This window comes from Phoca vitulina, unplaced genomic scaffold (assembly GCF_004348235.1).
Source record: "Phoca vitulina isolate PV1807 unplaced genomic scaffold, GSC_HSeal_1.0 scaffold48, whole genome shotgun sequence".
In the NCBI taxonomy this organism is placed as follows: domain Eukaryota; kingdom Metazoa; phylum Chordata; class Mammalia; order Carnivora; family Phocidae; genus Phoca; species Phoca vitulina.
In genome coordinates, this window is record NW_022589751.1 from 6339734 (window position 1) to 6355335 (window position 15602).

At 39.9% G+C, this 15602-nt stretch overlaps 1 protein-coding gene across 1 annotated transcript in view; it reads left to right on the forward strand.

The window, feature by feature from the left end:
• The first annotated feature begins 5580 nt into the window (after positions 1–5580).
• The window catches only part of KIF11 (kinesin family member 11), a 40543-nt gene continuing 30521 nt past the window's right edge, over positions 5581–15602 (forward strand). Inside the window, exons 1-6 of the mRNA XM_032432452.1 lie at positions 5581–5907; positions 11684–11816; positions 12972–13069; positions 13157–13235; positions 13633–13818; positions 13933–14057. Coding sequence (XP_032288343.1) covers positions 5831–5907; positions 11684–11816; positions 12972–13069; positions 13157–13235; positions 13633–13818; positions 13933–14057 — 698 coding nt within the window. The 5' untranslated portion in view covers positions 5581–5830. The remainder of the gene's footprint in view (positions 5908–11683; positions 11817–12971; positions 13070–13156; positions 13236–13632; positions 13819–13932; positions 14058–15602) is intronic.

Sequence of the window (15602 nt, forward strand, 5' to 3'; positions counted from 1 at the left end):
ATTCTCCATGTAATCTGCCTAGCAATCAAATGTCAGGGTAGAATAAAAACAAGCAAGTTCTCAAGTTATCTCCTCTACACTCTTTTTCAGGATGTGATCCATTTAATAATGGAGTAAACCAAGAAAAAATACACAGATGAAATCCAGAAAACATATCCAACCCAGGAAAAAGGCAAAAGGAACTCCTGGGATAAGAAAGAAGGATAAGAAAGAAAGAAGGGGATGGCAGCTGGGCTGCAGGTCTAGAGAGTAAGCAATCCAATTAGAAACAACTTGAAACTAATAGATTTCTGATGCATTGAATTGGTGGAAAATTTTTTTTTTTTTAAAGATTTTATTTATCTATTTGACAGAGAGAGACACAGCGAGAGAGGGAACACAAGTGGGGGGGAGTGGGAGAGGGAAAAGCAGGCTTCCCGCGGAGCAGGGAGCCCAATGTGGGGCTCGATCCCAGAACCCTGGGATCATGACCTGAGCCGAAGGCAGACGCTTAACGACTGAGCCACCCAGGCGCCCTGGTGGAAAATTTTAGTAAGAGACTATTGGGAGCTGTAGGAAGAATTTGGAAATGCACAAGGAAAAAATAAGCAAACAAAACCAGGCAGTTATTAACTTTAGGATAGACAAAAAGAAAGAAAACATAATCTCACTAGTCTGAAATGCTCAGCTATGAATAGGCATAATAACCTAAATATAGATTTTTGATTTAACAAACATCGTAATATTGGATGTATGAGGGAGGGAAAGTAGAGGGGATCATAACATTTGATAACTAAATCCTTATCCTCCATAATAAGTAGTCAATAAATAAAGTCTAAAGTTGAGTAGTCAAAAGATAACAGTAGATACAAATCCTTACAAAAATGGAAATGTGTAAATACTAGAAAAAAATAGCTAAAACAAATTGAAAGTTGTTGCTTCTGGAGTAGAGACCTGGAGGGATTGGAGTGGGATAAGGTAAGGAAATACCTTTTTGTTATAAGCCAATTACTACTATTTTTTAAAAAAGATTTTATTTATTTATTTGACAGAGAGAGAGCGCACACAAGCAGAAGGAGCTGCAGGCAGAGGGAGAGCAAGAGGGAGAAGCAGACTCCCAGCTGAGCAGAGAGCCCGCCGTGGGGCTTGATCCCAGACCCTGGGATCATGACCTGAGCCGAAGGCAGATGCTCAACTGACTGAGCCACCCAGGCTATTTAAATCTATTTAATCTATTATACTATTTAAATCTCAGAACAATGTCCATGTTTTATTTTTAAAAAATCAATTAACTTATATAAGAAGTACACACACTATTGAAAGGAAAATGCCAGACCAAACACATGGGCAGTGATGTTGCTTTGGTGAAATCCAGGTTAACTATTCTTAGAATATTAAAATTATTTTCTAATCATAGATAGACTTTCAAGAGAGAAGTGTGGATTAGCTTGAGTAGTTTGGGCTCTACTGGGGCAGTACAAAATACCGTATCAGAGAGAGCCACCTGTGTGGTGTAACAAACCTCTTACAAATGTCCATTAGACCCTGGCTGTCTCCATCAGACTTAGTCTTGAGGGCAGGAACTATAATATAGCCTATCTTTTCACTGCCTGGACCATAGTCAAGCACCCAACAAGGGTGTGATGAAAGTGAATGCATGTGCACTGAGAACAAGAAAAGATAGGTGGGGGAGATAGCCGTTAATGAATGACCTGTGATTTGGAATCAGAAAGAATTCAGAGTTCCTTCTCTGTCACTTATTACCTGTGTGAGTACAGACAATAAACTTACTTGACCTATGTATTGATAAAATAGTGAGAAATAATAGTTCCTACTTCAGAGAATTGTTCTGAAGATTAAATGAGATCATGCATACGAAACCTTTCATAGAGTCTGACACATTGTAGCTCTAGACAAATGGAAGCTATAACTATTACCAAATGGAGACCCTGGAATTTCTTGCATTGACCCAAATGACTGTTAATATAAACATTGTTCAGGTATTTCCTGAGAAAAAAAGAAGAAATTAGCTTTTTTTTTTTTTGGTCTACCATGTATTAGCCACTTTATACATATTATTATTTTAATCTTCACAATAATAGTAATCATTATTATGTCCATTATACAGATAAGGAAACCAAAGTAGAGAAAGGTTAAGTAATTTCCTTCCAGCCCTCATATATTTATTGAGTGACTACTTTGTGTAAGGCTGTGTTAAAGAACACCAAGAAAACAACACTGAATAAGACAATCCACAGTCCCTGATGGAATTTACATTCTAGCAGAGTAGAGAGACAATACACTGACAATGTAATCACAGACTGTAATATGTGTTATGAAGGAAATAAACAGAGTCTTGAAACAGGAGTAAAATACTTTAGATAGGGTGGCCAGGAAAAGCCTTTTAAAAGAGAAAGTGGAGCTAAGATCTGAAGGATAAGAATGAGTAAGTCATGCAAAGAACCAAACTAAAAGAGATACAGGCAGAGGGTACAGCAAATGCAAAGGCCTGTCTACAAGAGAGCACTTAGAAGCTCTGGAGCACGGTAGTGAGCTATGTGGTTAGTAGCTGGAGTTGATGTTGGGATAGGCAAAGGCAGTATAATGAAGGCCTCACAGGACATGGTCAGGAGTTTGGATTTTATTCAAAGTTCAATGAGAAGCTATTGTGAGGTTAAAAAGTAAATGAAGGGCATGGTCTGATTCTTTTAAAGGATCCTTCCCTTTGCTGAGTGAATGCAGTGGGGAGAGGAGAAAAGAGCCGATGTAGGAAGACTTGTTAAGGACAGTGTTTCAGAGAAGAGATAGAGACTTGGCCTGCAATTGACAGAATGGGAGAGGATATTTGCAAATGTCTTATCAGATAAAGGGCTAGTATCCAAAATCTTTTTTTTTTTTTTAAGATTTTATTTATTTATTTGACAGAGAGACACAGCGAGAGAGGGAACACAAGCAGGGAGAGTGGGAGGGAGAAGCAGGCCTCCCGCAGAGCAGGGAGCCCGATGCGGGGCTCGATCCCAGGACCCTGGGATCATGACCTGAGCCGAAGGCAGACGCTTAACAACTGAGCCACCCAGGCACCCCTAGTATCCAAAATCTATAAAGAACTTACCAAACTGAACACCCAAAGAACAAAAAATCCAATCAAGAAATGGGCAGAAGACATAAACAGACATTTCTCCAAAGAAGACATACAGATGGCCAACAGACACATAAAATAATGCTGAACATCACTCAGCATCAGGGAAATATGAATCAAATCCACAATGAGATACACCCTTCCACGGGTCAGAATGACTAAAATCAACAACACAGGAAATGAGAGATGTTGTGAAGGTTCGGAGAAAGGGGAACACTCTTACACTGTTGGTGGGAGTGCAAACTGGTGCAGCCACTCTGGGAAACAGAATGAAGGCTCCTCAAAAAGATGAAAAGAGGGGCGCCTGGGTGGCTCAGTCGTTAAGCATCTGCCTTCAGCTCAGGTCATGATCCCAGGGTCCTGAGATTGAGCCCCTCATCGGGCTCCCTGCTCAGCAGGAAGCCTGCTTCTCCCTCTCCCACTCCCCCTGCTTGTGTTCCTGCTCTCGCTATCACTCTCTCTGTCGAATAAATAAATAAAATCTTAAAAAAAAAAAAGTTGAAAAGAGATCTACCCTATGACCCAGCAATTGCACTACTGGGTACTTACCCCAAAGATACAAATGTAGTGCTCCAAAGGGGCACCTGTACCCCAATGTTTATTATAGCAGCCACATCCACAATAGCCAAACTATGGAAAGAGCTCAGATGTCCATCAACAGATGAATGGATAAAGAAGATGTGGTACACACACACACACACACACACACACACACACACACAGTAGAATACTACTCAGCCATCAAAAAAAAATACGAAATCTTGCCATTTTCAACAACATAGATGAACTACAGGGTATTATGCTAAGCCAAATAAGTCAATCAGAGAAAGACAAATACCATATGATCTCACTCATGCGGAATTTAAGAAACAAAACAGAGGATTATTGGGAAAGGGAGGGAAAAATAAAACAAGAGGAAATCACAGAGGGAGACAAACCATTAAGAGACTCTTTATCATAGGAAACAAATTGGAAGTTTGCTGAAGGGGAGGGTGGTGGGGGGAATGGGGTAACTGGGTGACGGACCGGAGGGCATGTGATGTAATGAGCACTGGGTATTATTTAAGACTGATGGATCACTGAACTCTACCTCTGAAATTAATTGAATTTAAATTAAAAAAAAAAAGAGAGAGAGAGACTTGGCCTAGAGTGATGGCGGAGGCAGTAAAACCAACAGGAGTGCACTGGTTGTGGTGGAGGACGAAGGAATCAAAGGTCTGGTTAGTGCCTGGGTCCAGATGAGGATTAGGGTGGTGGTAAGGGGGATAAAGAGTTTCGTTTTGTACAGGTCCACTTTGAGATGCTGGTGAGCCATCACAGGTAACAGTACACACCTAGCTATGCATAATGAAGGTGACCAGCGATCCGAGCTGTATACTGAGACGTCTCCTTGGGGGAATGCAGGAAGTTAGTAAGTAGAGGAACACAAAAGGCGCCTGAGAGTTTTCCATTCCATCTGGCCCTTAAAAAAATTAAATGATACCTAGGTTCCTGTGGGCTAAGTGTGACCCAGAAGCTCAGTTCCTTGAGCTGAACTACGGCATAGGCCCATGATTCAGTATTTCCTGGGCCCAGGTCCTACACCTGAAGCTGTCCAGTCACCCCTAACAGCGCCAGGTCGCTCGCAATACGTCTACGGAAAGCCGGAAGTTACCCAGCGGGGGCGGGGCCCAAGGAGCGGAGCCTGCTGGGATTTGTAGGCTGACGGCTGCGAGCGCTGGCTCAAACTCCTTGAGACGCCCCGGGGGAAGGGAGGGGGATGCGGCGCCACGTAGAGGGAGCGAAGCGCGCCCTGAGCCTGCGTCAGTCGTTCCGGAATGGTAGTCCGAAAAGGCAAGTGCAGTACTGCCTTTTGCTTGGAATCGTTTAACGGTGACATCTTCTCATCAGTTAAAGGATAAATTCAGAGTCCTAAAAGTGACATTTAACATCCATTTCATCGCGATTTGGTACTCGTGGTAACCTTATTTCTTAACACTTCCTAGTTACTCAAGGCTATTCTGGACGCTGCCTCCGAGAAAGGGGCTCGCTTTGGACCTCTCTCCTATGTGCTTCCATAACACTGTCGTACAATTCGCTAATAATTATAATCATGGCCAGCTTTCCTGACACTACATGTCCTAGTCTAAGCTATTTGCCCGCGCTAGCTCAATTCTCACCGAACCCTCTGAAATGGTTGCTATTATTTCCATTTTGAAGATGAGGAAATCTTGGTTTACAGACGTTATGTAACTTGGACAAGGTCACGTTGAAGAGTCACAGTGTTTACTCGCGCGTCTCCCCCATCGGACTAAGTTCCAGGCGAGTAAGGACAGACCAGCTTTTTACTTTCCCGCGGGCCACGCCCCGAGGGCGGGGGCCCTGGTGACGACACCGCGTCCCATGGTGCCCCGCGCGCCCAGGGCGCTGCTATTGGCTCGGCGTCTCGGCTCCTTTTTCAAATTGAGGCGCCGAGTCGTTGCTCTGTTTCCGAGGTTCGGACGGAGACGATATTGGTGATTCCGAGGCTCCCGCTAGTGCGGGACAGGCGCCTCGGTCAGTCAGAGCCCCTGGTGGAGAGCGGAGACGTCGAGCTGCTCGCGTGGCTTTCCCCAGCCACGTCAGTACCCGGCGGGGGAGGTGGGCACCCGGGCCGCGCCGACCGCAGGGCCCCTCCGCGCCCCACAGCTCCCGAGTCCACAGCCAGGCCTCGACCTTCGCGCGGGGATCGTCATGGCTTCCCAGCCGAATTCCTCCGCGAAGAAGAAAGAGGAGAAGGGAAAGAACATCCAGGTGGTGGTGAGATGCAGGTAGGCGAACCCGGCAGGATTGGGAGTGCGGGGCTTTGCTGCTAGGCTCCCTCCTGTGTTGTCCGGAGAGAGGAATTTTGTTTGCAGTTTCTGCGGGGAGCAAACCTTCCTGTTTCGCAGTTTTCCGCGTTCGGTCGATAAAAATGACACCAGATTGCTGTGAGTAAATTAGTGCCTGTTTCCGAAGAAAGGGTATTCGTATAGGAGGTTATATTTTAAACTGCTATTCAGAAGGCGAATTTGATCGCGGGTCTTTAGGGAAAAGTATGTTCTTTTAAAAAACTAATGTTGGAAAAGATTTAGGTGGCACTTGTATATGCCACTTCTTGCAGTTTCTCAGTTTGGAAATAAGAAAGACTGCATACCTACTTTGCAGATGTTTTAGTACTGATGTTGGGATTACCGTCTTCTCCATCATTTCTAAAAGCACAATCGATCACTTGTTCTCTTTCTTGTAGATAAAATGTTTTCTTAATCCCTACCAAACAAGAAAACATCATTATATTTAAATTTTAAAGATTAGTTTATAGAGTGAGTTTATGTTTTTAAAAGGAGACAACTTAAGCCAGTATAGCTTTCTGATTGTACTGCAACATGGTCTTAGACCAAGGGAGATAGTTTCTTCGGGGTGAGTGGGGTGGAGGTGTTCAGCTCTCCCCAGATTGATTTCCAAATAACTCCCCAATTTTAAAATTAGTAGAGGAAGAACATACTCGTTATACAAACTGTTGCTTAATTAGAGATTGATTTATTCAGCTTTTTAGAAGCCCTCCACAGTTTACTGGTCTGTGTGTTTTGTGTGTGTGTTTTTGTTGCTGTTGTTTTAAAAATTCTACCAACTATCAGCAACTTTTCTGTAAATCCAAAAGTTCTAAAATTTTTAAAAAGGGGTTATTTTTAAAATGTGTGAAGAAACTGTCTTAAATTATTGCCTCCTCAGCTTTGGTGACTTGAATTGTAGATGTCAAAGATAATAGCTAGCTTTCTGAACTAGGTGTCAGAGAGGAAATTTGATGGTAACCTTAAGTTCAACCACTTACTAGTTGTACTCTAGAGCTTCTGTTAACAGTTACTTGTTTTGAAGATTGAAAAAAAAAATAACAGCCTGTAATAAAAAACGCAAATTTTTATTTATTTTTTAAAGATTTTATTTTTAGGCAATCTCTACACCCAGTGTGAGGCTCGAATTCACAACCCAGAGATAAGAGTTGCATGCTCTACCTACTGACCAGCCAGGCCCCCACAGACGCAAAGTTTTAGATTATTTTGATCGTTTAATAAGGCTAGACAATACTGCTTTTTCTGGATGGTTTTATTTTCTTTAATTTTCTTTTTTATTGTTAGTTACAAAATATGTCAGAACCTATAAAAAGTTATGGAGAACAAAGTAACAAACATCTGTGTGTCCATCACCTAAATTAGAAACAAAACAATCATTACAATTGGAGCCCCATTGTATCCCTCTCCAGCCCCCTTCCTCTCCCCAAGATTAAACATTATTCATGTTTATTATCCCCATATATTTCAAGTCTTACCTAAAAAGAGATTTCTTTTACTTTGTCATTCATGAAAAGTGCTTAGGTTGTGTCTAATTATTTACAGTAATTTTTGTATAAAGAGATGTTTTTCTTTTCATGCTTTCTTTTATTTTTCAAATATCTTTCCTAGGGCAAATATGTCCTTAAGCTTTAGTAAATAAACAATTTATGAGGCCCTCGAGGTTGTCAAATCTTTTCTGTAAAGGGCTCACATAGTAAATATTTTAAAGTATTTTAGGCTTTGCAAGCTACATGTAGTCTCTGTCACATATTCTCTGATTTTTTTTTAATTTTACATTTTTAATTGGCACAGTTTATTGTAACCTAAGAGGTCAGCAAGATTTCACGAGAGAGATGACTTTATTACTTAATTACAATGAATACAATCTTTATTATGTCCTTTACTAGTATTATAACTATATGAAGAGAATTTTTTATTCTACCTATACACAGCTCAAGAGAAAGATATAATTTCTGGAATTGAGGAACTGATAGTTTTTATAGAGAGAAGTTTTAATAAGGAAATAGGCTTTGATATATGTATATACAAAGACATATATGCAAAACATTCCTCCCCCTTGTATAAGTGTGCAGGTTAGCATAAGTCCTATTAAGAACATAATATAAAGGTTTTAGGATTTAAGTTAATTTTGGCATTTGAATCTAGACAAGTGCTTTAGCAATTTAGATCTGAACTTTTATGAATCATTCATATATTTTAAAAGTGTATAATTGTGTTTTATTTTTTATTTTTTTTAAAGATTTTATTTATTAATTTGAGACAGAAAGAGAGAGAGCACGAGCAGGGGGAAAGAGAGGGAGAGGAAGAAGCAGACTCCCCACTAACAAGGAACCCCATGAAGGGCTCAATCCCAGGACCCGGGGATCATGACCTGAGCCAAAGGCAGATGCCCAACCATCTGAGCCACCCAGGCGCCCCTAATTGTGTTTTTAAAAAGGCCCAGACCAGCTTTCCTTAAACAGTAACCCAATGTGATGCTATAGTTACCAAACGGAGAACAAGACTGTTAATGCTGTATTAAATCAGCAAAGGATATTTTAGAGAAAGGACAACTTGGAAAATGAAGACTTCAGAGTTCATTATTCCAAGTTCAGAGCGTTTTAGTTATTAGCAGTGGTTACCAAATAAGCTGAAGGTCGATCTCTTTAAGGAGCTGCTTGTAATTAGCTTTGTTAGGAAGAGACACAGAACTGTTTCATTCTTCCAGTTTAAGATGATGCAGATTTATCCTTGAGAAGATTTTCTGAAGTTGGTATCCCTGTCAGCAAAGAGTCACTCCTGGCATGCTCCTCACAGTAGAACATAAGGTCCGATGATGCCACTGAAACCTTTGTTCTTTTATGGAGGCTTCTGATCTCAACTGCTGCACAGTTCTTGCCTGGGCTATGTTTGTTGGTGCTTGCTGTTTTGCTGGACATCTTTTACCTGAAATCAGTAAGACTGTGTGGTCCGTTGTTTTCAGGTTTTCAGTGGTGGAATGAATCTGCTAAAGAACAGCTACCACTGCAGTATCTGATTTTTTTTTTTTTTTTTTAAACAACCCTTTAAAATTGTAAAAATCATTCTAGGTCTCTGGTATGAAAAAGGCCAGGTTTGGCTCACAGATTGAAGGTTATAGACCCCTCACATGATCTAACTACTAGCTATCTTTATTACACCCTACTTAACTCCCCTGTGGGCACCGCCCCCCCCCAATCTACCAGGCTCTACCACAGGGCCTTTGCAATTTCACTCTGCCTAGAAAGCTTTCCCATCAAAATAGCTACATGACTGGCTCCCTCACTTTTTAGATTCTGCTTAAATATCATTAAATATCAGAGAAGAGAAGCCTTCCCTGACCACCCTAAAATAGTAATAGCAACTGCCCATTTTCCCCCATCATTAATTCCAATCCCACTTATTTACTTTGATATATCTATTTATAACACTAGGATAAAAGCTCCCTGAGAATAGGAACTTGGGTGTTTTGGTTTTTTTTGAAACTTGGTTTTGTTCACTGGTATATCTTCAGTTCCTAAACAAATATCTACCACATAATAAGTACTAGATGAATATTTATGGAATGAATAAATGAATGTAATGTAACTGTAGTGAGGCCAACAAATTGATGGGTTTAACATCATTAACAGGAACCTTACAATTTCTAATTAGAGAAGTTTGGTTAGGAATATAGTGGCTTTGCAATACTTTTTATTATAGTACAAATAGTCCTTAAAGCTCTTCAGTGGGAGTTTTGATAACTTTTAGAAATGTGTAATCTTTGTGATTATCTACGACTTGGTTGTGACATCTTGAATGGTATTCATGTGGTTAACATCATCGCACATCCAGGCAAAGAGATTAGTTGAGAGATGCTAAGAATATAGACTAATTGCAAAACCTTTAACCACATGAGAGCAATTCATTCTACTTGATACTCTTGGCCTACCTCAGTATAAGTTGGTTTTGACTTAGGTTTGTTGAACTTTTAATAATATTGCATGTCATGGGTTATGTGCATTCTGTAGGTTTCACTACATTTGACAATCGATAGCATTATTATATATTACCAGGAAGTTGGTGAGTTAAATTTCCCAGGATCACAAATTTGGTTTTCTGACTGTCAAAAATATATTAGGGATGGGACATGCCAGAGGATGTTGAGGTATCATTTTTAAAATAAACAGCAACTTGGTTTGTCTAGTGATGAGGAGAAAGATAATTTCCTATTTGCCATTTCCTTTCATAATATGTGATACTGAATGGGAAAAATGAACTCAGGTCAAGAGTACATTTCTCTCTTTGGCCCAGATGTGTGTTAGGTATATGCATATCTGAATGATGCCACTTCGTGGACTATGGTTCTTTTCAGCTCTTCCATCATTCCTCTTAGGATGACATCTATTAAGTATGTAGTTTAACAGATATTAGGATGCCTCCTATGTGCCAAGCACAGTAGGAGCCACTGGGAAACTGTAAACTAAATAGGATATCTTTTCTTTGAGAGAGAGGGGGCATGTGTGTGAGCGAGTAAGGGCATGGGGAGGCAGAGGGAGAGAGAATCCCAAGCAGGCTCCATTCCCAGCACAGAGCCAGCACAGGGCTCAATCCCACGATCCTGAGATCATGACCTGAGCAGAAATCAAGAGTCAGATGCTCAACCCACTGAGCCACCCAGGCGCCCCTAAGCAGGATTTCTTTTCCTACATTGTGAGGTTGGTGCTATTCCTTAGCCCCATTTTTCAAATGGGGAAGTATGCACACAGGGCTACATTGCCCAAGCAGACTGGATCAAGAGTCCTCACTCTACAGAAAGCCCAAGAAGGAATTTAGCTTAGAAGATTACTTCCTTTGGGAGTCTTTCCCATCACCCATGCTTCCCCCCACCCCTCCCTGTCCCAATCAATTAAATTTTTGCTATATATTCCTACAGCACTCTTTACATACCCTTTCTAAACATTACTTCTCTTTTTTTTTTTTTTAAAGATTTTATTTATTTATTTGACAGAGAGAGAGAGATAGCGAGAGCAGGAACACAAGCAGGGGGAGTGGGAGAGAGAGAAGCAGGCTTCCTTCCGGGCAGGGAGACCGATGCGGGGCTCGATCCCAGGACCCTGGAATCGTGACCTGAGCCGGAGGCAGCCGCTTAACGACTAAGCCACCCAGGCACCCCTAAACATTACTTCTCTTATAATCATTTGTTTTATGTTGCTATTCCCCGCTAGGACAAACTGAGTTAACACATGTGAAGCATTTTGAATAGTGAGTACCTGACATATAGTAAATACTCAATGTATTAGTCATTATTTTTATCTATTTTTTATCTTGTGCCAGTTATCCACTGACAGGTTAGTATTTTGAACACAAATTTGGCATGTTCTTTCTACTGCGTCATAACATAACTTTCTCAGACTGTAAGAATAGTGGAAACAGAAATCTGAAAAATAAGTTTGGCATTTTTTTTACAAGTTAATTCTGTTAACATCTACTCCAAGAAGCTGTCAGAATTATCATGTTTTACATGTCTTTGAAAATTAAAAAACCTATTTTTTATTTCTGGGAGTAGAAACTAAAAATTCTGCTTTAGCGGTATCATTTAGTCCCCCATTTAATCCTTGTCACCAATAGTGTTGTCAAAAAACTTTACTTTGTTATTATCTAAGGTATTAATGACAATGTCATCTGTAACCTGATAACTAAGAGTTTTTAAAATAACTTTGTACATTTCTTTTTATAGACCATTTAATTTGGCAGAACGGAAAGCTAATGCCCATTCTGTAGTAGACTGTGATCATGTACGAAAAGAAGTTAGTGTACGAACTGGAGGATTGGCTGACAAGAGCTCAAGGAAAACATATACTTTTGATATGGTACCTATTTTTTTTTTTTTAAGATTTTATTTATTTAATAGAGAGCATGTGCGGGAGAGTGGGGTAGGAGCAGAGAGAGAGGAACAAGCAGACTCGTGCTGAGTGCAGAGCCCAACATGGGACTCGATCTCACCACCCCGAGATCAGAACGTAAGCCAATATCAAGAGTCAGATGCCCAACCGGCTGAGCCACCCAGGTGCTCCTGGTACCTATTTCTTAAAATGCTGCTACTTTTATTATTTATTATTTACTATGTAAATAATTATTTATTTTTTTTATTTATTTACTTTATTATTTTTTTATTTACTATGTAAAGTTATTCTCAGATACACATTTCCTCTAGGTTCTAGTGTACAATTCCAAGTTTCAGTTGACTGAGTTGTCGTATGGTTTCTAGTGGGCTGAATGAGTTAATATATTAAAAACAAAATTCTTTTTTTTTTTTTTTAAGATTTTTATTTATTTATTGAGAGAGAGAGAGAATGATAGAGAGAGAGCATGAGAGGGAGGAGGGTCAGAGGGAGAAGCAGACTCCCTGCTGAGCAGGGAGCCCGATGCGGGACTCGATCCTGGGACTCCAGGATCATGACCTGAGCCGAAGGCAGTCGCCCAACCAACTGAGCCACCCAGGCACCCCTAAAAACAAAATTCTTTTTTTTTTTTTTTTAAAGATTTTATTTATTTATTTGACAGAGAGAGAGACAGCAAGAGAGGGAACACAGCAGGGGGTGTTGGGAGAGGGAGAAGCAGGCTCTCCGCGGAGCAGGGAGCCTGATGTGGGGGTCGATCCCAGGACCCTGGGATCATGACCTGAGCTGAAGGCAGATGCTTAACGACTGAGCCACCCAGGCGCCCTAAAAACAAAATTCCTTTTTTTTTTTTAAAGATTTTATTTATTTATTTGACAGAGAGAGAGAGAGAGGGAACACAAGTAGGGGGAGTAGGAGAGGGAGAAGCAGGCTTCCCGCAGAGCAGGGAGCCCAATGCGGGGCTCAATCCCAGGACCTTGGGATCACCACCTGAGCCGAAGGCAGACGCTTAACAACTGAGCCACCTAGGCGCCCCTAAAAACAAAATTCTTAAAGTGAGTAATTTTGGAGTATTTTTTTTCCTGAAGAATTGCTTTGATTTTTTTTTTTTTTTTTTTGGGATAGGTTTTTGGACCTTCTACTAAACAAATTGATGTTTACCGAAGTGTTGTTTGTCCAATTCTGGATGAAGTTATTATGGGTTATAATTGCACTATTTTTGCGTGAGTAAAACACTATTTTTCAAATTGCTGGAAAGGTTTAGATGCATGTATTTGTTTTCTAATTAACACTTTTGTTAATTTTGACAGATATGGCCAAACTGGCACTGGAAAAACCTTTACAATGGAAGGTGAGAGGTCACCTAATGAAGAGTACACTTGGGAGGAGGTATTTATTGTTTATAATAGATTTCTGTCTCTAAAGTGGTTGAAATATAACTGAATAGAAAACTTGGTAGAAGGCCTCTTTCTTGAAATAGAGAAGATCAATATACCCATGTCAAACATGATTGTAGGATAAACTACTATTTTAGCAAAATTAAAGTATATGGTATAATTCCTGTTTAAGAAACAGCGTCATTAGGAGAGAAAGGACCAATACATACGGCACAGTTAAGTGGTAAGAGAGGGGTCTGTTTGAGACAGAATAGTTGGAGTAGAATATTGTGGAAACTGAGCCACCCAGGTGCCCCTCATATTTAGAGGCCCTTGTTATATGTGTTTTAACTGCCATAGTAAATGGCGTTCTTCCCTTATTTTAGTCCTTATTAATATTATAATTTCAGGATCCCTTGGCTGGGATAATTCCACGTACTCTTCATCAAATTTTTGAGAAACTTACTGATAATGGTACTGAATTTTCAGTCAAAGTGTCTCTGTTGGAAATCTATAATGAAGAACTTTTTGATCTCCTTAATCCATCTTCTGATGTTTCTGAGAGACTGCAGATGTTTGATGATCCCCGTAACAAGGTAACTCAGTCTTTGAGAATGAAGTGTCTCTGGATTTTAATGTGTGATGCTTTGAGAAATCAGTATATATATATTTTTTGTCAGACTAATGGATGATCTTTTGATATTGGTCAGAGGGGAGTGATAATCAAAGGTTTAGAAGAAATTACAGTACACAACAAGGATGAAGTCTATCAGATTTTGGAGAAGGGAGCAGCAAAACGGACAACTGCAGCAACTCTGATGAATGCATACTCCAGGTAAGAAAGCCAGTGTCCTCCCCCCACCTCTCCATTTTCTTTTTTCTTTTTTTCCTTTTTATTATTTATTTATTTTTTAAGATTTTATTTATTTATTTGACAGAGAGAGGCACAGCTAGAGAGGCAACACAAGCAGGGGGAGTGGGAGAGGGAGAAGCAGGCTCTCCGTGGAGCAGGGAGCCCGATGCGGGGCTCGATCCTAGGACCCTGGGACCATGACCTGAGCCGAAGGCAGACACTTAACAACTGAGCCACCCAGGCGCCCCTCCATTTTCTTTTTAACATGGGAAGTCAAATTGGGGTGGGTCAAAGTATGTGAGTCGCATACTAGATTGTATGTATGCTTGATTTCATGCTTTAGTAATTGGCTTGAGATTTAGAGGCAAGCACCAGTATTGGAAGAATATTGAAAAGGGAACAAAGACAAGTGAATTAGAGAAGTATTAAACTTTTTTAAGTAGATTATTTTTTCTCAAATGAAATTGTACACAGGAGCCTAGATTAACATGTGCTTACTGTAGTCGATTTGAGGGTGGGATGCTCAGAGGCTTACTTCCTCAGCCTCATGAAGGTTTTCCCTGAGCACTTTTTTGGGGTGCCCATGGATACCTAGAACAAAGTTTGAAAGCCCATGGTTTAAATAAGAATTAGAAGAAAGTCAGATAGCTTCATTTGATTTTTTTTCTCCAGCTTTATTGTAGTATGATTGACAAAAATTACATATATTTAGGTTGTCCAACATTTTGGAAAAATATAAAAAAACATAAACTTTTCTCATATGGCTTCATTTTAATATAGGAAGACATGGTCACTAACACGGCTTTCCAGGGTAGAAAGGGGCATAGCTGATAGCACCCCTTATAGAATGAATCTCAATTTCTAGAAAAGCAGTTTACCAAGTCAGGTGGATATTTTTTCTGCCGGTCTTTGAAGGAAGCATCAGAGTGTAATTAAAAGAGCTATGGATTGGGAGTTAGATATTTGTGTTTAGTTCTAGTTTTGGAGTTAACCAAACATGTGACTTAAGGAAATAAGTGAATTTATCTGAGTATCAGTTTCTCTGACCTACAAAATAATTATTAGAAATAGATCTCAGGGTGCCTGGCTGGCTCAGTCAGAAAAGCATGCGACTCTTGATCTCGGGGTCGTGAGTTTGAGCCCCACGTTGGGTGTAGAGATTACTTAAATAAATAAAACCTAAAAAAAAAATTAGATCATTTATTTCTTTGCTCCCTTATAACTGGAAATTTCTGCAACTCTATAAAAAATTACATATACATTTAAAGAAGAAAAATAAGATGAAAGTAATGAAAATCATGACATTATGGGTGATTTTTATGATTTTAATTAAATTTTCCTATAATAGCTTTCCATTTAAAAAATTATATATTGGAGGAAGGAGTTTAAGACTAAGTAATATTTCTTTTCTCTAAATACCTTTCTTTTAAATAAATTCCTGCTTTTTCATAAATTTGTATAATTTAGGACTCCTTTTTTTTTTTAAGATTTTATTTTTTTCGAACAGGGGGGTAAAGGGGGGGGGGG